General features: G+C 38.0%; 3 protein-coding genes across 3 annotated transcripts in view; 2 read left to right on the top strand and 1 right to left on the bottom strand.

The window, feature by feature from the left end:
• LOC140922655 (E3 ubiquitin-protein ligase RNF123-like) overlaps positions 1-7,652 on the bottom strand; it is a 34,961-nt gene extending 27,309 nt beyond the window's left edge. The window contains exons 1-13 of the mRNA XM_073372644.1: positions 7,421-7,652; positions 6,592-6,668; positions 5,642-5,751; positions 5,473-5,527; positions 4,823-4,908; positions 4,639-4,725; positions 4,168-4,235; positions 2,967-3,092; positions 2,460-2,559; positions 1,758-1,859; positions 1,116-1,241; positions 844-936; positions 10-83 (exon numbers count right to left, since the gene is read on the bottom strand). Coding sequence (XP_073228745.1) covers positions 10-83; positions 844-936; positions 1,116-1,241; positions 1,758-1,859; positions 2,460-2,559; positions 2,967-3,092; positions 4,168-4,235; positions 4,639-4,725; positions 4,823-4,908; positions 5,473-5,527; positions 5,642-5,751; positions 6,592-6,668; positions 7,421-7,488 — 1,172 coding nt within the window. The 5' untranslated portion in view covers positions 7,489-7,652. The remainder of the gene's footprint in view (positions 1-9; positions 84-843; positions 937-1,115; positions 1,242-1,757; positions 1,860-2,459; positions 2,560-2,966; positions 3,093-4,167; positions 4,236-4,638; positions 4,726-4,822; positions 4,909-5,472; positions 5,528-5,641; positions 5,752-6,591; positions 6,669-7,420) is intronic.
• Positions 7,653-7,745: 93 nt separating this feature from the next.
• LOC140923565 (uncharacterized) lies at positions 7,746-12,413 on the top strand. The gene is made up of 4 exons (XM_073373639.1): positions 7,746-9,093; positions 9,578-9,738; positions 10,830-10,903; positions 11,075-12,413. The coding sequence occupies exons 1-4, from the start codon at positions 7,762-7,764 to the stop codon at positions 12,382-12,384; spliced, it is 2,877 nt and encodes a 958-aa protein (XP_073229740.1). The 5' UTR covers positions 7,746-7,761; the 3' UTR covers positions 12,385-12,413.
• A 1,909-nt stretch (positions 12,414-14,322) lies between these two features.
• LOC140923044 (uncharacterized) lies at positions 14,323-22,051 on the top strand. The gene is made up of 9 exons (XM_073373102.1): positions 14,323-14,456; positions 15,889-16,181; positions 16,514-16,563; positions 17,381-19,143; positions 19,263-19,334; positions 19,692-19,864; positions 20,595-20,672; positions 21,251-21,327; positions 21,771-22,051. Exons 1-9 carry the CDS (start codon positions 14,403-14,405, stop codon positions 21,956-21,958), a joined length of 2,748 nt encoding a protein of 915 aa, XP_073229203.1. The 5' UTR covers positions 14,323-14,402; the 3' UTR covers positions 21,959-22,051.
• Positions 22,052-22,902: the final 851 nt, after the last annotated feature.

Below are 22,902 nucleotides of genomic sequence, written 5' to 3' on the forward strand. Positions count from 1 at the left end.
AAAGGATATGTTTTACAAGTAATCCACATTCTCCGTGTTCTTTCATGTTTGAGTATAGCAAGAGCTAAGGAAAGGCAGTGGACCTAGAAAAAAATAAGACACTTTAAACATAAACTGGGTCTTTTCATAACAAATCCGCAGTTCAAATCATCGTCAATGTTTCATTCCACTCATGGGTTAAGATGAACTCAACAAATTAGCTTGCTCCCAATTAATGTATGGGTCTACATAGCTTAATTTGTAGAGCACTCCAGTGCTAATGCACAGGCCATGGGTTTGAATCCAGTTGAAGTCCCGAAAAATTTTTGTCAGGTTAATTTGCAATTGCTTAAATTGCAATTACCACTGTGATGATCATACCTTCATTTGAAATCCAATACAGTTATTATGGTAATATATAGGACTTGTAAGGGAATTTGCGTCATCAAGACTTTTGTATAAACCCCTAAACATTTATACAGTATAAGGAAGTCCTCTGTATAAGCGACAATATTCTTCGCCAAAGAAATACTAAAATACACTGTATATAGCAAAGAACATTGATACAACAAAACCGCAATTAATTAAGCAAACATATTTTGGCAGTCCCTTAGCCCTTTGTCATGTTGAGGTTCCACTCTAATCATATATAATTTTTGTAACATTGTAAAATATTGTAATTGAAAAAACATTGTAAAAAGCGTTAATTTAACGGTTTTTCTTTCAGTGACGGTAGCTCTTAACTTACTGTGATGAGATAAACAAGCAATCTTATCAAAGACCTGAAATCCACTGTTATTGTCTTAAACAGCCTTTCTCTCAAAAGCAGAAGTCCTAACGTAGAAGAGAATGTCCTTATCTTACCTGAGATCTGAAATCCATTGTTACTGGCTTAAACCAATAGTATTTGATAAGCGCATTCAGTAAATGACCCAAACATGGTTCGAGTTCAAAATCCTACCAAAAGAAAACACAACACAATATTGTAAAACCTGTTCAGGTAAGTAAGCTTTAAAAGTTACTTGCCCAGCAAGAAAATTTACTCGTCCCGGATAACCGGACGGAACTTTTTTGACGGGACCCCTGCTGTTCAGAAGTAAAAAGGGATAAAACATTCAGCAAGTAGATTAGCTCACCTCCATACAGACCCACATTAGATCTAACACTTTCTCAACACCAGGTTGATGCTCCAAAGGACTGGTTTCTGAGCAGGACTTAAGTAAGAAGGGCAAAAGAACTTCTTCAACAACATATCCTCCAGTCTTGAAAAACAAAACAGCAGAGAACTTTACTTAATACAGTGTCCTAAAAACTAAAGTGATTGCCGTGAGGAGACATGATTATTTATCTTCACACCATGGGTCATGTCTCTTCATAGACATAGACACAGACAACAACATAGACACTTTATTTTATATGGTGAAATATGCTTAGGCATACGGCTTGTTTACAGATATCCCACTGGTAAATTATTGCAGAAACTAAAATACAAAAATAATTTTAAAAGTTTGAATATTCATTGCTATGATTATGAAGTAACTATGATAAAATTTAAAATACCTTAACCTGAAATTATGATTTGATGACAACAAAAGTTATAAAAATTCTAACAATCTAAAACTTTAAACCATGAACCCTGTTGCCAAATTCCTTGGTTTCATGCAAAAGAGTACTCTCTCCTCATCTTGCAAGCCGTGTCTACTCAAGAGAAGAAATATCCTGTGTACCCATGCATTCCAATACTGTGACTTATTCCCGAAAAGCATAAAATTTCTTACCAGCAGAGGTCCTAGTTTTTCAAAGACATGTGCAGTGGTGAGAAGAGTCAGCGTGTCAGATCGGCCATGAAGAGATGCTGGCAACCAAGGGATTCTCTCTGGCTAAAAATTTTAAAACAATAATTTATCAGCTTTAACAGTAGCAGGCCTGGGGATGGTTACTAGCTCGAGTCATGTTTCCTTTGAGGTGGGCCATATTCCACAAAAAATTAACCACTTACGCCCTCTACTTGAGGCTTTTGAACCAAAGCCGTTAGAAGTTTGTTTGTTGCTTTCTTGTGCAAATTAAGACTTGACGAATTTAAATAAGAATGCAATTAAAAATGATATGAATCCTGGTAGTGTTGTAGTCTAATGTTGTCATCATGAAGCAGGGTGTTCATTAGGCATCGGAGATCGGAGAATTCTCTGTTTATTACACGATTCTCCAGCAAACGTTCGGTAGCCTATGACTATTTTATATTCAGATGTGGAGCCTCTTTCAAAATATTCTCCTGTAACGTTACACCTTTCTCCTGCTACTAGAATTCTTAACGACAACTCTGATGAAGGTGCCCTATTTATTTCAAACAAAGGGAGACCAGGATCAAAGTTCTCCTAGTAGTCACAAGCAAGCTTGGCACAGAAGGGATTAATGACAGGACTGAAGGTGGTCAAGAAATCTGTAAATCATCTCTAACATGAAAGACAAAGCTTACTTACAGCTGGAAGTAGCCTCTCCAAGCATGAAATAAGTTCTGTTGCTTTGGCAACATCGGATGTTGGAGGATCTTGAAGAGGTTTGTAACCTTCAACAGGAAATCTAAAGTGGTTAAGACATAAATTTAGAGAAAACTACCATATAAAAATTTTTCTCTATTTTTTCTTTACAATGTGCTGAGTGATTTCTCACACGCTGATTGGTCGAGCACTGCATATAAATCCTGTATTTTATCATTGTGTGAATTTACCAAGCATGGCAATCTTCTCGTCAAAAATAAGAACTTGTAAGGAAATTAGCATGGTTATTACTGAAAGAGTGTGCAAAAGAAGAACCTTAGAGTCCAATCCTGCCCTAGTTTTGAAAGCAATCACAAGGCAACTTCTCTATAAGAAGTCATTTAGACTATTTGCTAGGCATCCATTAAAACATACATCACATCTCAAATCAGATATACATTATAATTAAACTATTATCAGAATAAAAATTAACAACAATAAAAACTATACTTGAATGGAGATGCTCCAAAATTCATCTGACATGACTCTCCATAGGATAAGCTGGCTGCAGGAAAATAAGCAAGTCCTGGTCCATACTGAACATTATCAAAAGCAACACCCAAGAAATGTCCATTCCTATAAATAAGAAAGAAAAGAATGGATTCAAATTCCAAGAAATCAGTGGCTAAAAACTGAGAATAAAACTATTGATGATGATGATGATGATGACGAGGAGGAGGAGGAGGAGGAGAAGGATGGCGATGATTGAATGAATGAAGCTTTATTTCATCTCGGGTTTGATGAGTTTGGTTAGACCTCTAGCAAAAAAAAGCTAATAAAATAATAGAGAAAGAAAAGGAAATCCAAAAACGTATTTACAGTATAAAGCCTAAAATTATGTGACATGGCTATTTACAAAACGAAGCCCAATTACTTAACAGAACATTTATATAGAATTAGCTAGAACCTTAGCTGTCAGACTGCTTTTTTAAAAGGTGACAATGTACTTAGGGATCTTAAGGTATCAGAAATCTTGTTCCAAGTAATAGCCGCCAAGTAATAGTAATGGAGATGATGATAACAATGGAAGTGTTGGTAGTGGTGTTGAAAAAGACAATGACGATATAATGGCAACGATGCTGATGATAATGATAATTATAAGGCTGATGATAATAGGGAGTTTAAGGTCCAACGACGCAGACGGTAACGAGAATGTCAAAACACAATAGGTTTTATGAGCAAAACAACAACTTTGCACATGCACCATGCTTTTTTGTACATTTCTCTGCCTGTTTTTGCACGACTACGACGTAAACATGCCTAATTTCGCGTTTAATGGAGGACGTAAACAAGCAACGACAAAATTTTATTTCTCTTACTGTACTTGGATATGGTGCCTAGGAATTCAACTCGAGGAGGGTTCGCCTACATTTGACAAAGTGAGTGGGTAGGAATAATTTATTATTATGATTGCCGTCGCATTGTTGAATCTTAAAGTCCCTAATATTGATGCTGATGCTGCTACTAAAGATGATGATGATGATCAAGACAGTTAAGATAGGAGTAATAATGATGGTATGGCAAGATTGGGAATGAGACTTACTGAAAATAAACTAAACACTTATTAAGACAAAGATAACACAAACAATAAATATGATTTTTGTGGGTGGGAAAATCATAAAAATTCCTTTTAGAATCTGGGGACACTGACCTACTGTAAGATATTGTTCCTTCATCTAGGTCAATACAACATCCTATGACATCACCAGCCATCCACTCCTGTGAAGAAAAATAACCAGTTTTTATTGTCACCATGGACACAAGGATTCGTCACATATGAAAAAGTTTGATCCCTGCTGTCTGCATTCTTGCCCTGAAGACCTAGAGTGCTCTAGGTTTTTAGCTTCTATTACCAACTTTTCTGGTTATTTGTGTAGGTGTGTGTGGCCGAGCGGTTAACACCTTAAACTCAGGATCTTGAGGTCCGGGTTCAAGCCCCTACCATTGTTCTGTTTCCTTAGACAAGGAACTTTTCTTCACTTTGTGGGTGCCAGTGACATACTGCTGAGGGGGTAACCCTGCAATGGACTAGCATTTTATCCAGGAGGATTAGCAATAGTCCTGGGCATACCTTTTGCCAAAGTGCAAATCAAATATGTAATCAACAGCTGCCTGATCATACCTCTCCATATTTTCCAGTTGTCACATTCCATTTCCTAACACGATGGCCATCATAAGCAAAAGAGTCAGGAGTGTCACCAACACCTTCCTTTGGTAAGAAATTAAATATTGAATTCAGCATGAATAATTGCATCATGGAATATTATCAAGAGACTAAAAGGATAGAAAACTGACTTTTTGCATACCTCATTGGTGAATTTGCATAGTAAGGTTGCCCATCCCAGCTGCATGATTCCTTTAGAACCCAAAAGAATCTCATACATCCATTTTCCTTCAAAGAAAAAAGCAGCCAACTGGTTAAAAATTAGTAACAGTAACAGAACTGAGTGGAGTCCAGTTCAGTCTGTAATCATACAAGTGATTGACAAAATCGGACGACCGCGTAGCAGGAGTCCGATTTTTTTAATCACGAGTATGATTACAGACCGAATTGGACGACATGAAGTTCTGTTACCAATTAATCATAACTTTAACAAAATTTGTGACATAATAGGTTTTTTTTAAATCAAAACACAAGAAATTCCAAATTTTGCTTTGCTAGCAGTGAAAAACAAAGCCATTTAAGGGCGCGCGTGATGGCGCATACTGTCCAATTACTTAGGCATGATGCGTACTGTCCTATTAAACTGTCCAATTAAGGCTGAAATCAGGGCAGTTGATAGCCAATCAGATTTGACAATTTTGTTATGGTTATGATTAACCCCAATATATGCATACAAATTCTCCTAACCGATCTCCATACATTTTTGTACGGAATTAGTTGAGAGAATTAGAACCTTTTCCCTTTGGTGATCATTAAGTGAAAATATATTCCATAGCATATACCAGCACCTACCTTTGCAAACACAAGCATTGGCCCTTACACTGCTGAAATTGCCTTTGCTTTCAATCTAAACAGTGGTATAGTTTTGTTAAAAGTTGATCAGGGTTACAGTTTAGAGTATCCTTGTATTAACTACTGGGCTTTTCAGTAGAACATATTTACAAATAAATGTCTGCCATACCTCCATTCCATCTTTGATAGTCATTGACCCGCACAGACTAGCTCTGTCAATCCCCACATTACCTGGTCCAATTCTACCATCAGTTAATGCTCTTTCCTCAGCATCAAGCTCTTTGGGAGGAAAAGAAATCACAGATAATTTCCAGGCAGATATTATGTATGCATGACACGTATGTAGGCAGCATTTGTTTGAACTTCTACTTAGAATAAATAATGGTATGCACAAAGGGCAATCTGATCACACTTGTTTGAACCATCTATAGCTAATTATCTGATCCTGTGCATTTTGGCCTTCTATCGCATGAAACTTAAAAACAGTAGAGCATTGGAGCAAGAGCATTTTGACCTTTGATTAATCCCAGCACTTCCTAACCTTTGGTTACTACTAGGAAAATTCAAATATTTTTAGAGTAAATATTTCAAGTAAACCAGCAATGTCTCAATACCAATAAAGACAGACTTTCAAATGACTGTAGCCTGTGTACAGTACTGTTTTAAAAAAAGTTACCGGTCACATCATGTTCTCTACCCAGCATTCTCATTATCACATCTTTCACATGTTCAATTACCTAGCTTAAAATTTACCATCTTTCATTTTTGCAGCAGTCTGACATTTCAAACTACAGGATAAACAGAAGGGTCATTCCACATTCATTCACTCTTTCCATTAGGGCCTGGGCCAGAATTTCTTTATATAAAATGAGAGTTTCAGGGCTATCGCTAAGATTTCAAGTTGCTGGTTTATTCAACATTATTATTCAACAGCTACAGACTGAAGGAAGTTCTTTCAGTTCCATTTTTCTTTTAATTCCTATAAAAGTAGCTGGGGATCATGTTCATAGTTGCTGGGGGAAATCTCCGGCCTCCGGCCCTAAATGACAGCGCAGGTTTCACCCTTTAAGATACATGTACTCCAATAATAGTCATTGTTAATCACAGGGAGAAGCATACCTGGTTTTGGTTCCTCGTCATATTGGGCTAGAATCTCATCAATATGATCTTGAAGGGTGCCATACTCCAATAACCTTCTGCAAGGGTGACAAAAATCATAACCAGACCATTACAAATAATGACAAAAAATATAAATAAATAAAAACATTAAATAAATAAACATAATCATCATTATCACCATCATCATCACCATATCCTGAAGGAGCAATTCCAGAATATCCAGCTCACTAAAATTTAGTATTTTAATGTCTTACTTGAAAACCCGCTTCCACAGTCCTGCAGTCGTGTTCTATTATGCTGAATACTTAAATCTATTAAAGTAAGTAAAACAAGTGCTTCTCCCGCAGCTGCAGAAAAGTGAATATTAAGTGGGTATGTTGAAGTTCAATTTGCACTTTGGTACAATTTGTTTTTGTACCAGTACAGAATATATTAAACTGGTACAAAATATTTTGTGCTGGTCCAATTTTTAATTTCATAGTACAGTTTGTTGTTAACTTACAATATTAATTTATTTTTTGGAGGACTGCAGGGGCTTCTGCAATCTAGCCATCCTGCATTTACGTGTTTTTCTCTTTCTCTTTTCTTTTCCTTTTTTTAAGAGGAGAGAAGAGATACGAAAAAAATTTTAAAAAGACATAGAGATAATGGGGAGAGGGCGTGCTCTCAAGCTAGCCATCGCCGTCATCATATTTTTGACACATCCAAAATTGACCTTTTTTGTGCTTTAAGAATGTGCCTTTTTGACGAATGCTCCATCTTTTACTAATGGAAAAGCATTTAAAACATTTAACTAGGCCTTACTGAGGATATCACAGATTTTTGTTACCTTGGAGTCGCAATATTTTCGTCTTCCTTCGACGGAAAAACAGCAGACAGGAAATTAGCTACATCCATGCCGTGAGAAGATTGTTGATTCAAGATACTTTGAGAATATGCAGCTGCATCAAGCAACTTTAGCAACTAAATCAATACATAAATCCTTTTTCCTGTTGAAAACAACACTAAGTCCTGACGAAGAAAGAATTCGTCAACAGACATGCAAATAGTTTCATGGAATTTTGCGATGTCATGTGTAAGCCGCCATCTTAATAAAAGTATTATTTCCCAGTCCTCCCCGGCGTTGCAAAAATTTCCCATGATTCTTCATTTGGAAGGCAAATATCCAAAATGGCGGCCTTCTTGCATCAGCTGTGTTGGAGAAATGCCCTCACAAATAGAGTCTTCAGTGTATCCAAACATTTGTTTCCTTCAGTTAATCTTCATCGGTATTCTTTATTGCATGCGGGTCAAGAGAGAGTCTTGTGGACGTCGGTTAAAGCTCGTGAACTCGGAGAAGATGCACCACGTGGCTTGCCAAGCGCTCGTTCGTCTTCTTCAAATTACAATATCAACCTAAGAAAAATTTACGTTGGTAATCTCTTTAAAGGACAGACTACCAAAGAGAATCGTCAAATCGCAAAGGACGAGTTATTCAAATACTTTTCGAGTTTTGGTGAAGTTGAGCTCATGGAATTTCCTACTAAATCTCCTCGCGATCCGTCCGGTCGAGGATTTGGGTTCGTGACATTTCGCGATGTACATGTTGCTCAAAAAGTCCTGGCAGTCGAAGAACCTCATATAATTGATGGTCAGACGCTCAAGGTGGCTTCTTTAAGAAATCAAACTATGGCTATTCAAGGAAAAAGAAATCTTACTGTTCTTGTGAAAAACGTTTTAAGAAGTACAAGCAAACAAGCAATCGAAGATCACTTTTCACAGTTTGGTAGAGTGAACAAGGTGTTCTTGGCCCAGCATGATCCCGCAGATGAAAATCTAAGCAGCTACTATGTCATGTTTGCATCCTTATCAGGTGTGCAAGAAGCCTTACAACTACCTCTACAAAGAATCGGGGAGCAAAGAACTGAATCGCAAGTGATGGAATTTCCACAGTCAAGCCATATCATTGGAAAAACCAAAAAGCTGGTCCTAACATCAGTACCAGACCAGATTACCGTTGAAAATCTGAGAGATCACTTCTTAGCATTTGGGGATGTAGAGTGGGTGGAATTACTTGTCAACATCCCACTTATGTCTGGTGAAGAGGGAAAACGCAATGTGGCTTTTATTCGTTTCTCTTCTGCAGCTGTAGTAGAAGAAATAACACAGAAGAGTTATCATGTCATTAACGGATTAGATGTAAATGTTGCAAAACATAGAGACCAAGCTGTTGACCTCCCAGATAAGCTCCGGCATTTAAAACTGTCAGTGGAAGGCCTTCCATTATCAACGGGTGTAGCTCTTATAAGGCACTACCTTAAAAAAGCTTTTGACATTGTGCCAATTGGAGTATTTTTTGACAGGCGTCAAGTACTTAGAAATAACCAGACTCCTTGCATTGTCAGGTTTTCAGAGCAAAATGAGGTAGAAATGGTTCTACGAGAACCAAAGGTCACATTTGAAGGAACTACATTGCATTTCCGTCGACTTGTTTGGAGAAATTCAAGAAAAAACTCTGATATAGTGGGGAATTAAAATTAATTAAATGAACTAAAGAGATAAGCAACTAGCCTGTATTGCAGACATAATTTAACCTTGCTTACGAACATCTACAAAGCAGCATTGTGAGCCTTGTTGTGGGTCCCCCAGAGACTTAATGAATTGGTGTTTTGAATTTCCTTTCATCCTGATTGGCAAACTGACAATGGCTTTTCTAACAGGCCAGTCATGGTGTGTGCTCAAATCCTGGTAGACAGGAAGGGGCCCTGAACAAGGATTCCAGTGCTTGTTTCGCAGATGGACTTAACCAGAGTTAAGTTTTGTCTGTGATGCAGGCTAATAACTCATCCAGTTATGTGTTGATAAATCATTATTTTGATAATCTGTTGCTAGTCCTTTGGCTATCATCAGTAAAACTTCACATATTAATTATTATTTTAACCAAACAGATAGCTCTGAACAGCCTTTTCCCTCTCTCTTGGTAGCAAATGTATTTTCTTATTTACAGGCTATGAAGCAAAGTTTGAACAGAGTTGTTTTAAGATATGCTAATACAAATAAACTTGACTTTGATGTAAATGTGAGCATGGTGAACATGACTTTTTCCTCCATTGTGTTTGACAATTTTCACCAGACTCTGTTCTTTGCAGAAAAAGTGGCTTACAAACAGTAGAGGTAAACAACAATCATAATCTGTCATAAAAGCTGTTGATATCTCAAATGATACAAAGAACATTGCATTTCAGATTAAGTTCATGGTCCGCATGGACTTAACCTCCAACAGAGACAGAGAATTAATGTTTTTATGGCTTGTCTGATTTTCCTCTCCCTAAGACATCAGCTAAATGGAGCAGCCATTTGTTTAAAAAAGCCAAACATTCACTAACTGTATCACATGAAATCAATCATCAAGCTGTACAAAAGCTGGATAACACTACCACCGGATAAATCTCTGTCCAATGTTTCATGCAATATTAATGGCACATTGACAACAGCAATATTATTGGTTTCCACAATACATATACTTAGATAGTGATTAATATCTGGTATATAGCACTATTCCACATTTGAACAACCTGTGCCAGCTGCATAATAATGCATAATAATATAATAATAACATTTAATAATAATAATAATAATAATATCCTTAAGCTACATTTGTTAAAAAGGTGGATAGCATCAGATAAACTCTATCCACTGGATAGTGCAATATTGATTTCCCTTATGCTTATCCACGGGATAGTGATTGATCCAATGGATAGCGTTATCCAGCTTTTGAAAAACTGGGGCCAGAAAGTTATTCCGCGAGCAAGTCATGGCCAGAGCTGAGGGGGTGGGAAAAAATGCTTGCAGGCTACACCCTTTTTTGTATAAGAATATCAAGACTGAAATTTTGGAAAATTTAAGAATATTTTAGGAATAAACCCCAGGCTGAGATTTTGAAATGGATATTGTTTTCTGTGTTGAAGATCTCTAAACACAGTACAATTTATCATGCCTTTTTAACTGATTCCTTTCTCTAAACGGCAAAACTAGCCAACAAAACGAAAAAACCTGCACTAGCTGTAATTGATATCAGACTTTAAATTTAGTCGTCCGCCTTTTACACAGCTTTTCCCAGATGGGTCCTTGTCTTGGCTCTTACACCGGCTCAGGGCAGTTCTTCATTGGAAGGACAGCTGCGGTATGATGGCCCTGAAGAAGTTTGCTGGGAAGGCTAGACCATGATCGTCAGTGGTCATTTAATTCATTTTTTGCAGTTGGATCAAGTGGCTGTTTATCACTCTCAACCCCAGAGCTCTTCCACGCATGACGGAACTGGGTCGAGCAGATGGTGTGGCATTTGGGCATTGAAGCATCTTTTGCCGCGCGCCTGGGGGTCGAGATTGGCTGTTTATAAGGTGTTCACGAGTCTCGAGTGCTTTTCTCGCTTCCCGCGAGACCGCGGCTAAAGAGGAGTACTGGCACGACGAAAGTGCTTCCCATGATTCATTTCGTACTTAAGGATACTCTCAAGAATCCAAGATGGCGCTGTTTCTCCTACGATCAACATCCGCAAATTCTGTATTCTGCCGCACTGGCCCATCGTTTCTTCCACTTTTACGATCTCTCAACGTGCAGAATGTCTTTTCAACGTCGACAGACTTGAGTGAAGTACAATCTACTGGACATGAAGAAAAGAGAGATCTCAGAACAGTTGACACAAGTATCCGGAGACTACACGTTGGAAATCTTCTGAAGGGTAAAGATTACACTACTGAGGATACAGTTTTTAAATATTTCTCGCAGTATGGTGAGATTGAGAAACTGGAATACTTTCGCCATAAGCTTACTAATTTCCCTCGAGGGTTCGCCTTTGTGACGTTTCGCGATGCCAAAAGTGCTCAGAAAGTTCTTGCAAGAGCAGACTCCCACATTATCGATGGTCATAACGTCAAGGTAGACATTCCATTGAAAATGGCGAAGCCAGCTGAACGTCAAAAGAAAGAATTGACTGTGCTTGTGAACAAGATATCAAAGAACGTTTGCAGAAAGGAGCTTGAAGATCACTTTTCTCAATTTGGAGAAGTCAATAAAGTGATCTTAGCTCAGAAGGATCCAAAAGACCAAAATCTTTGCAGCTACTACGTGATGTTTAGGTCATTATCTGCAGTGAAGAAAGCACTTGAACAACCAACCCAAAAGATCGCAAACCAAGACATTGATGCACAAGTCATGGAGTTCCCACGTAAACCCAAGGAATTCTCAGGAAAAACTAAATGTATCTCCATAACGTCAGTTCCTGATGATTTAAATGTGGAAAACTTAAGAGATTACTTTGAAAAGTTTGGCATTGTTGAGTGTGTTGACTTCATTGTACATGGTGGCAATGCGTCTTACAGTTTTGACAAAGATGCCAATGTGGCTTTTGTTCGTTTTCCACATGAAGACATAGTTGATGGCATTTTAGAAAACAAGTTTCATATCATTAATGGATCAGAGGTCAAAGTATCAAGATATCATGATCCAAGCAATCTTGCATCAGCAAGGCTCCGTGAGCTGAAACTATCTGTTGAGGGTCTCCCATTGGCAGCGCGTCCTATTGCTGTGCAAGAGTACTTTGAAAAAACTTTTGGAGTTGTTCCAAATGGAGTATTCTTGAACCAGCATCGAGTGTTAGTTGATAAAAAGTTGATTTGTATTGTCAGATTTTCTGATAAAAGGGAGGTGGAAAGAGTTTTGAAAGAACAAAGGGGAACCTTCCATGGACATCCTTTGTATTTCCGAAGGCTTGTATGGAAGAAAGAGTCAGATGAGATGACTGCACATCAATAAAAAAAAATGCTAGTATTAAAAACCAGCTCTAAAATCTGTTGTTTGAGCCCTGTTATTATTATTATTATTATTATTATTATAATTATTATTATAATTGTTATTGTTGTTGTTTTTAATTGAAATGAGTTTTTTTTAACTGAAATGAATTTTTTTATTACTATTATTATTATTATTACTATTTAATTATTTATTTATTTTCGTAAAATTACAGGTGCTGAAAGGGAAGGGGATTACCAACTTTAAGATTAAGTGTTTTTGCGTTCCACCTACCAATTTTTCCTACCTAATCCAACAATATCAACTGTCTCCTTATTTAATGGAAATTGTTATGTCGAGACGATTATTTTCTTTACATTTATATCATACCGACGCCTGGTTAGCTCAGTTGGGAGAGCGCCGGTCTGCTGAGCGGGAGGTCACGGGTTCGAACCCCGGCCGGACCAACACTCAGGGTCTTTAAAATAACTGAGAAGAAAGTGCTGCCTTTGTAATGACATCTGCAAACGGTTAGACTTTCTAGTCTTCTCGGATAAGGACGAAAAACCGTAGGTCCCGTCTCACAGCACTTACACTTATCTGGTTCTTGTGGGACGTTAAAGAACCACACCACTGTTCGAAAAGAGTAGGGGACGTAGATCCCGGTGTTGTGGTCAACCTTCACACGTCACATCATTCACATCACGGGTTGGGTTGGTACAGTAAGCTCTTAAATGGACTGAGAGCGGCTACCAGTGGCGCCTTTGTATACTGACGTCCGAGCTTACTGTTCACATGTTAAAGTATTGTAAAGAGGGCACGTTTGTTGTCCTCTCATCCACGACTCTCTCTCTCTCTCTCGTAAATGAGTGAAACAGAACAGTTTTACCCAAACTGACAAAGTTAGAGTTGCCTAGCAAACCTGACATATAACAGCAGAACCTCAAAATAACGGACCTCTACGTAACGAAGTCCTCGGTATAACGAACGATGTTTTTTGCCCCAGTAGTAGTAAAATATATGAAAAAGAGCCTCGATTTAATGAAACCTCGTTATAGCGAACAGATTTTGCCAGTCCCTAGGCCCTTCGTTATATCGAGGTTCCATTGTAATAAGTTTCGTGTATGTGAATTAATAAAGCTTCTTCAATCTTGTCTAATCGAATAGCGGTCACATAAACAGACTGAAAAACAAATTATGGCAAATATACCTGTTCAGCTACCTTCATGAATTTTGCATAGAACTATGAAAAAGGAAGATTTAAATAACAATGAAGAAAGCATCAAAGTGTCAGGCGAAGGAAAGAAACGTAACGCTCTGAAAAGTAATAATATAATCATAACGTTTTACTTCGTGTCGTCTAAAGTAGTAACTTAAATATTTCATATAACCAGCCATTGACGAAAACACATCTTATCAATGGAACAAACCAATAATTAGCTTGTCAGCAGCCGATGAAAGTAGGATTTGATATCATTCCTGTATTATTGTTTTTTGTGACCACTAATTCCTCCCGTAGAAGAACCTCGAATTAAAAAAAAGAAACAAAAAGAGAGCGAGAGAAAATATTGTCTATAAGATATGATGCCAAGTCCTTCCGGTTAGGGATATAATATTTTCGAAGGTTTTGTTGACAAAGGATTTCGTATCAGTGATAGCGAGAGCGAAACCTGTTGCTCTATGAATACGTTAGCTCTCGTCAGTCAATTCTGAACTCAGCTGCACTCCTTGGCCCATTATTGTTTATGAATAGAGCAGATCCTTCAACGGTAAAATTTTAATGTGTGAAACACATTTAGCAGATTTACAGATAAAAATTGGTAATGTTTTTATCAGCTAAAGACCAACTCGCCTTGATTTCTTCCAATGGGAAAAAGCGTTTTAGGCGTCTGACAATGTGTCAAAAATTATAAATAATTTATGCTAATGTATTTAGCGCCTACAGAGTTCACCTGCTATTGTCGGAAACGAAGCTAAGAAAATTTGTTTGTTGCTTGGCTTCGGCGGAGAAGACGAAAGGGGAATCAGCTAACGAAACCAAAATGCCAGCAATTTCTCTTATAGGCAAGAAATTTAGCTGTGATGCCCAAATCGAGGTCTGTACTAAATATTTTCAAGGTAGCAAGTCGAAGCGAGCCTTCGCAAGGCGCCGGAGACGATATTCTAATCTATGCTTTTTCTGTGAAATACACTAAGAGATCCGTAAATATTTTGCCACATACATTTTAATTTTGAAATCTTCCTTACAGCCTGTAGACTCTGTAAAAAAGACAAAAAAAATTTCCCTTTGCTGTTGCTTGAAAGAGGAAAAAAACGAAATATGTAGGATTAGACTAGCGTTAAAGGTTCGCAAGACAGAAGATTTACTTTTTACTTTGTACATTTTCATGTTATTCATTCAAATGAAATTGGCGTCAAGTATTTCTCTCCCGTTGAGAGCTTTGTTTTGGCGGCGAAAGAGGAGGGAATTTTTTTCTTCAGTACATTGGCCCAAAAGGGACGAATATTCGTATGCAGAGCACTAAATAGTACCTGCCTTATTTCATTTAATATAAAATCTCAAACTGAATTTAGCGTCATTTCAATTCGATTTGTCTTGTAAGTTAATTGCTAAATGCTGAATTGATATGAATATTCAATACGCGGTTCACTTTTGTTCAATACTGATTTCATAAGTCGTCCGTTAAATTTCGTGCTTTTTATTTTTTATTTTTTTGACTAACACAGCTGAGTTTTCTTAGTAGTGTCATCTGAACGTTCATACAAAAAAGATAAACGTAAATCCATGTGTTTATTATTATTATTATTATTATTATTATTATCATTGTTACTATTATTATTATTATTATTATTATTATTATTATTATTATTATTATTTCTTGCTTTGTACACTGGCTGATCTCATACCGATTAACTTGCTAAGGAAGCTAGTCATAACCCATGACCAAAGGCCCCTTAGAGTTCACCTCCTTTCCCATGTAACTCCAAAACTTTCCTTAAAATCCTTGCTGTTTCTAGTAGCGTAGTTTTTTTAAAAATGAAATACTAATTCTTTTGTGCAACTTTTCCAGCCACTTATCCAAGTTATTTGTCACACTTCCCAATGATCCTACAACAATCGGTATCACCTGCACAGTTCTCATGTCCCACATCCTTGCAGTTTCTCTTTATTACGGGCGACAAGAGGAGCCCGCAATCCTAATCTCTAGGTTGTTATTGCGCATGCGTCTCATGTATTTGTTTGGACTTCCACAGACTTCCACTACGAATGAATGGAACGCACATAGCGCAATTTGATCACGCGCGTTTGGACCTATTGTCAATCGTAATCGGATCACGCGTTTTTTGGACAATTTGTCACGCGAAACTTACGTAAAGCAGCGATCGACCAAAAGCGTTTTGCTTCGATCGTTGTCGCCCGTACTTCGTAACCTTGGGTTATTACCAGTTATTATAATTATAACTAGTTATCATCATCATCATCATCATCATCATCATCATCATTATTATTATTATTATTATATCCAGGCTGGAGACGAAACTAACGGAGATGGGCTCCAGCTCAACTTACAAATTCGAGAGATGTGTAAAAAGTACCATAAACCTCACGGACCCGCCTTGGCTACGCTAAATGTAACCATCAAGAATGGTCGTCCCGCTAAGCAGTGTAAAGAGCTGTTGGGCTTTCTCAAAGACCAAGTTTTGCCGAAGACCCTGAAGCTTATCAACTTGAAAAAAATTAAAGACATGAAGGATGAAGAGAAAAACGAATTAGGTGCCAATTGGTTGAGCTGCATACGGCCTGGAAAAACAATGAAAAGGTTTGTTGCCAGTAGTTATAGAGATACGAAAGTGATTTCAAGGATCTCTCCCATCTTTTGGCTTATCTTTTTAGCTGGATTTCTTAGTCAAAGAGGGTACTTGCTAGGGCGTCATAGTACTTGCGAATATGCTAACGGAGACGGTACCAGGGTATTCGAAAGAAACCGAAAGAATTGACTATTATACATTTATTTTGCCTTGAATTAAGGGTTTTGCGTTTTAAGTATATTAGCAAATGATGTGAAATATTTAGCTCCAAATACCATGTGGCCGGGTGAAAAGTGAATACCTCTCTCTCATCCCAAGATTCTTCTCATAATTGTTTTTCCAGGAAAGAAGAAACCAGGATAAACTTATCAAGAGGACTACAAACTTCACGAGGTATATACAGTTGACTCACGACAACTCGAACCCTCTATAACTCGAACCTCCCGCTTACTCGAGCTCGAAGCAATTTTCATTTCCCTTCAGATCGTTTTCTATATAATTTACCCTCGATAACTCGAACTCCCGGTAACACGAACTTTTTTCTATTTCCCTTGAAGGTTAAAATTATCGGGAGTCGAGTGTATTACCAAATTAACAACATGAGTTTGTTAACACCCGGAGGGTACTCCTGGCAATTCTTGGTGTGGGCGTGCCACTCGATTCTCCAAATCCTGACCCTATTTCAGACCAAATAATGTAATTTTCCTCACCCGTTTTCAGACCAGCCCTCTAAAATCCATACCCGTTTTCAGACCTGGCCTTGAGGCAGAAATCATGTTATCATTACTTAGAAAAGCGCAAACAAAAAAATTCCTCAAAGCCATTTCGAATTCGCATATTCACTCTTTCTTTCTGCCTCGTTTATCTACGGAAATCTCCTAACAGTTTTTAGCAGACTGCGAGCAGTCTCTTATTTTTCTTTGTATGGACAATATACAACTATCTTCCGAAGGGGAGGCGCAAAAACCCTATACCCGATGGGGCGGCACATACCTATATAGCTTATATAACGGAGTATCCCCCTCCCCCAGGTTAACAATCACTCCATAAAAACGCACACAGTAAAGAGTAATCGGCTCCTTGTAGATGACATAAAGCGAACGTAGAAAAAAGGTATGGAACGTATTTTATACATTAACCGTTGAAACGACAAAAAGACAATGATTTTTGTTGGTGTTGTTATTGTTGTTTTGTTTTGTTTTTTCAACAGGGTACTGTTCTGATACGGAAAATAGTACACAAGAATGTCGAGAACAGTCGAATCTACTTGGTATCGAGGCTCAGTCCCAGGTTTCCAAAGCGGGCATTTTAGCCACACCTGTGCTGTCTCGTCCACAGTTCTTGCGCAAAACAAGTGCTAACGAAAAAGAAAAGAGAAAAGGTCAAGATAAAAGCATTCCTGTCAAGTGTTCTCTGACAAGAAAGGGCAAAGAAAAAGAAAAAACGAAGTCTGACACTAACGAGCAAAACCCAGATTTTGAGAGCAATTTAATCAGGCCTCTGCATACAAAGAATTGTCAAGAAAGAAGAAAGCATGGCGTAAATTTGGTATCGTGCAAAAGCGAAAAGGACGAAAGCTCTTACAGGGTAGATCCTAAATGCGTGCAAAGTAACCAACCTGAATGGTACTCTTCTAGTGACGTTTCGGCCAGTGACTCCTTTGTTGGTTTTTATCTGTCAAAAAAGTCAACAGAGGAGAACGATTCTTCCAAGGTTGGAAATAGAGAGTGTGAAACAGCAAACAGTAAAGGCAGGACCATAAAACATATTGGATCAATCGAAATGGAGTGGCAAAGTTCATCAAACTTGTCGGGATCAGATTCCTTTTCAATAGAGCCATTTGGAGCTCATGAGGCGCGTAGTCTACAAACGTTTGCTACTACGATTGTTGGAAAGATATGTGAAGTGGCATTTTCGAGATGCATCAAGGAGACGGCCAAAGATATTGCAGTAAAATTTGTCGCCGAAATAGTTCTTAAGGCTAAAAACAAACTAGTGCAAAAGGAAACGGTAAATTGGTGCTACGAAGACCTAAATGGTAACATGCGTCAAGAAGAAGTAAAAAGCCCGAGTTTTAGTAAGGTCTGGAAATATTCACGCTCATTTCCGACTGAAATCAGTTTTGAATCGCTGAAAATCAATGATTCTCTCCTATTAGACAAGGACTCTGACATGTGCTCAAGAAGCAAAGAAGACGCTGATGCAGGATCTAAGAATGATTCCCAGTTTGAGGAATTCCTGGAAAGAACGTTGTTGGACTCGCTAGAATCAAGTTACGAAGGCGGATCAATGCAGAGCGGCTCCCACTCGTCAGATGAATTGAATGAACTTAAGTCTCAAAACAAGGGTGGGGATTTTATACTAGGAAAAGGGCATGAATATCATTCCAGTGACAATGAACTTTTTCGTCACCACTCACTTGTAAACACAGAGAATAATATTCAGCGATCTAACGATGTCTCATCTGGATTTGGAATCCACATGGTAACATACGAACAAGCTCTCCAAGAACGGGATGAAAATCTTGCTTTGATTAATCAGACGCTACAGTTAGGATCGCGGGCGTTACATGGCAATTCCAAAGGCAAAGAAAATACGAACAAAACTCAAACGGACGTAAAAATGTGTCCTGATAGGACACCTTCTGAAGACTTTAATGATTTCAATCCGAAAGATTCTGAAGAAGATCCGAATGTTCCGTCTAAAATGTTCGGTTCAGTTGTGTCTAATATAGATCTAACAAAGACTGGACGCTTGATAGCAGATGAAAAGAGTTCTTTTAGTAATGAACCCTCCTTTCTTCGAAGGTTTCTTTATAAAAGGACTGTATCTGAATCTCAGGCATCAGAGAGAAAGCATTGGAGTCCCTTGGAGACCCAGGAAAGAAATTTGCGTAGCTCACATTCCTCTACTTTGTCTTGTAACACTATGACAAAACAATTTCGGTCGTCATCTTGTCCAGTGGTATCAGAGGTTAGTGACTTCACTAAAAAATTAGGCTATTCCGTGACTTCTGTTTAGGAAGTAGACACATCTTTTCACATTGCTTTTTAATTCTTTGGAGTATAAGAGCAGTATGTTTTAACTTGTAGGATGATGTATTGTTTGAGAACATGCTAAGTCACCATCGAGACGTTTACGATTCCCTATCAAGAAGGACCTGGGTAAGAGACATTCCTCGGTAACTTCTAGCACAAATGTAAGTCAATCACCACCACCACAAACAGAGCTATCATCATCATCATCATCATCATCAGCAGCAGCAGCATTATCATCATCATCAGTATTGCCATCGTCATCATCATCATCATTCGTCATCTTCATCATCATCGTCACCATCATCATCATCATCGTCATCGTCATTATCGTCATCATCATCATTACCAAAGTCATCATCCCCATCAAAATTATACACATCTTCAACAGTATCATCATCGCCCCAATCCATAGGCCTAATAGGTATTCAAGCTAAATGATGGTGTGAAAATCCCTCTAATGATAGACTTGAACACCTTCTCTAGATAATCCTTCATGTTCATGAGCTGTGGAATGGCGGAAAGCCAATAGACGCTATAAAGGCCTGCATTAATTTGACTGGGATGACAAATGTTGAACAAGAGACTTCTTTATATTCACAAGAAGCACGTGACTATGCACTGTTCCTGAACATACTTCAACAGTTACCCAGCAGTTGGTGAGATCAATTGAATTAAAATTCCCCACTCTAGAAACTCTCCTGGGGGAGAGTGGGTACAAAAGAGAAACCTCAAGTCGGTTTTGTTGGTTTTCATGTTAGAATTTTAATATATCGAACGTGGGCTACGCTTGCCCACCCAAATAATCCCAGAAATCGTTGCGCCGAATGTTTGCGCCTACTTCGTTTTATTTCTAAATGGGGAAAAGTCGTTCAAGAACGTAAATTCTTCGAAATGAAGAAAATCTCATATTTAACCTGGCTAATTTTCAATATCTTCTGTTTCAAAAATTATAGTAGGCACTTTTATGAGATATGAACGACTTGAATGACCCTTAATCACCTCTCTCGAACCTCTTCCCTAATCAACCCCTCCTGCATAGCGGTAAATCCTTCAACATATAATCTTTAATTAAATGGTATGGAGAACAAGAAAGTGTTGCGTTCCTACTATTACGGTAGAAGTTGGACCTCTTTGTAAAAATCACAGCAAGATTACTTGGAGAACCCTCTAGCCACGAGTTTTCTCCGTGCCTTTGGGAGGCATTTTAGTAAAGAAAAAATCTTTAGTTTTCGAAACCAAGGAAAAATCCTGCTGGGTGCTAGTTACATGTAGGATCGGAGATAAGATATATTCCTACAGCTTATCTATGGGAGTGATTCATACAAACTGGTACTAGGTAAGGCTCCTGGATAGAAATAACGTACTTTCCTCTGTTTTCGTCAACAGTTCAATGTGGTCTCTGGATCTTTTTGTGCTAGTCCTTCCAAAGCTTAAAGGATTCATTTCTGCCCAACATCATGCCAGGTTTAATATAATTTCGCTTTTATTCAACAAGTACTACTTGTCTATGCTTTTATCCTGTATTACGGTATTTATGGTGGATATAAATAAACGGCTAGAGCTCACTACTTCATAGAAGGCTAAACATAAACATAACACGCAAAACTCTATTTCAGAGTACAGGTAAACACTATTTGATTGGTTCAGACTTTGTAGTTAATGCATAACCAAAACTTATTTCGGGTCTACACGGCAGAAATATCGTGCCTAAATTCCTCCATAGTGTTGCGGCCGGCCATTCAGTTGACGTGCACGTAACGAAATATGAGAAAAGCAGGACAACAAACTGAAACCGTGGAAGAGAGAGAGGAGGAAAGAAAAAAAACGTGCATTTTTTTTTTCTCGAACAGGCGTTGTATTTGGCCCTTGATTTAAGTCAGATTGACTGGCACTTGCGCCACGGCAAGGTTACAAATAGGTCAAAAAGAGCCACATTAGCTGCAAGGAAGACTGAAATCTTTGATTGTAATGATGTATCCTATAAAACAAAGTGCATTCTAATTGAAAAAACTTTTTCGTTTTTTTTTCTGTTTTCCTGTCAGTCACGTTGAAATGGCGAGTGGCATTATACATGTTGTCTTAAAGAAAGTCGCAGTCATCATTCGCCGTACATCAAAAGGTGGGTACTATGACTTGTACAATCTCTGTCAGGGAGTAAGGCCAGCATACAAAGGAAATCAGGCCTGAATCTTGTTTCAGGATGCGCTCTTATAATTATTGATTCAAGCAAATGAAGCGATTTTCGTATGAACGTATAAACAGAATTACAACTGAAAACTGGCATGAAGCAATCTGATTGGTAAGGTGGGCGGAAGGTAACATTTCGGAAGCTTTTGATGGGTTGTTCCCACAAAGTAATATTCTTTGGGTGCCCGTATGATGACTTTATGTCTTCAAACTCATTACGCTCAAGCCAAAAAGTATCGAGTGAAACTACATTCACATAATACATAAAAATGTCGTCCACAAACTCAAAAGTCAGGTCGCAAGTCTTCATAACACACTCTCAGAGTGAAAGAGTTAAATCTAGCTGATTTGTTATTGTGTGTTATGTATTCACAGCAAACAAAAACAAAGATAAAGAAATGAAAGTCAAAGCCTGCACAGATCAGCTCAAGGAAATCAAGGACATGACAACTGAAGTCTTACATGTTGTTAAATCCACAAACAGAAGCAACCCTGGAGATCCTGGATCTATGATCTTGGTTCTTAAAGAGCTCCAGTTAGCACTGGAAACATTTTTTGAGTAGCTTTAGTACAAGAAAGATTGAAAGGAGTTTCTACCTTACAAAGGTGTACATCTTGCAACAGTGTCTTTGGCCTGCATGACAAGCACACTCAAATATGCTAAGAGGCATACATGTATAATGTCTGCATAAGAGTAAAAATTAAAAAGCTTTTAAACAAAATAGCTAGGGCAAGGGCAAGGAGATGAAAGCTGTAAGGCATGTAGACTTGCCCACAAGATGAGCTAAAAGTTTTTTCTCCAGCACCAAGCGAAAGGAGGAGATTTTTTTAATGTTTTCTGCCGCAAACAAGAGTTAGAGAGCGGGAGATTGACTTGTTTTAGCTTGCGAACGCAAACGTATTTCCAGTGTTCACAGGCTAGTCCTTTGCTTCGGGGCCTACTGCTGGAACTGGAAATGAGAAGCGAAGGACTTTAAGAAAGCCTATAAAGTATGTGGAAAATGATAGTGGCAAAAAGTTACTTCAGCTACAGTATTGTGCCTTGCATTGCTCACCACTAATACATAGACATCACATTTCACCTCTCGCAATTTTCACATGTATAACTTGTCCACATCTTACTAGGGTGTCTACCTCATTGGAAGACTGTTTGGTAACTGAGAATTCAGAGTGCCAGTATAGTGGTTATTGTTGATCATGTAATATCCTTAAGAAAGTGTGTTATTCTTTGACTCTCCATGAGAAAAAAAAACATTAACATTAATTTATAAATATTCAATAGGTAGAAAGAATTTTAAAAAACGATGTATTACCAACATCATAGCAACTACTTTAAAACAGGTAAAGAAGGCACAACGCTTTCATAGATCAATCTGTATAGAACAAAACAATCTTTTCAAAAAAAATAGTGTATTTCCTTGAAATATTTTTTGTAAGGTGATGTTTTGAACACCATGTCAGAAATTCACTACTAAAATAGCCTTAGCATTTATACTCACAATATTCA

The sequence above is a fragment of the Porites lutea genome, chromosome 13, assembly GCF_958299795.1.
Source record: "Porites lutea chromosome 13, jaPorLute2.1, whole genome shotgun sequence".
NCBI classification, from domain to species: Eukaryota; Metazoa; Cnidaria; class Anthozoa; order Scleractinia; family Poritidae; genus Porites; species Porites lutea.

Excerpts from the sequence above, each read along its gene's own strand:
- LOC140923565 (XM_073373639.1), top strand. The coding sequence starts at position 7,762 with ATGGCGGCCTTCTTGCATCAGCTGTGTTGGAGAAATGCCCTCACAAAT. Across the intron at positions 9,094-9,577 it reads CAAGAAAAAACTCTGATATA|GCTATGAAGCAAAGTTTGAA; the intron begins GTGGGGAATTAA and ends TCTTATTTACAG. Across the intron at positions 9,739-10,829 it reads GAAAAAGTGGCTTACAAACA|TTGGATCAAGTGGCTGTTTA; the intron begins GTAGAGGTAAAC and ends CATTTTTTGCAG.
- LOC140923044 (XM_073373102.1), top strand. The coding sequence starts at position 14,403 with ATGCCAGCAATTTCTCTTATAGGCAAGAAATTTAGCTGTGATGCCCAA. Across the intron at positions 14,457-15,888 it reads GCTGTGATGCCCAAATCGAG|GCTGGAGACGAAACTAACGG; the intron begins GTCTGTACTAAA and ends TATTATATCCAG. Across the intron at positions 19,865-20,594 it reads CAACAGTTACCCAGCAGTTG|TTCAATGTGGTCTCTGGATC; the intron begins GTGAGATCAATT and ends TTTCGTCAACAG.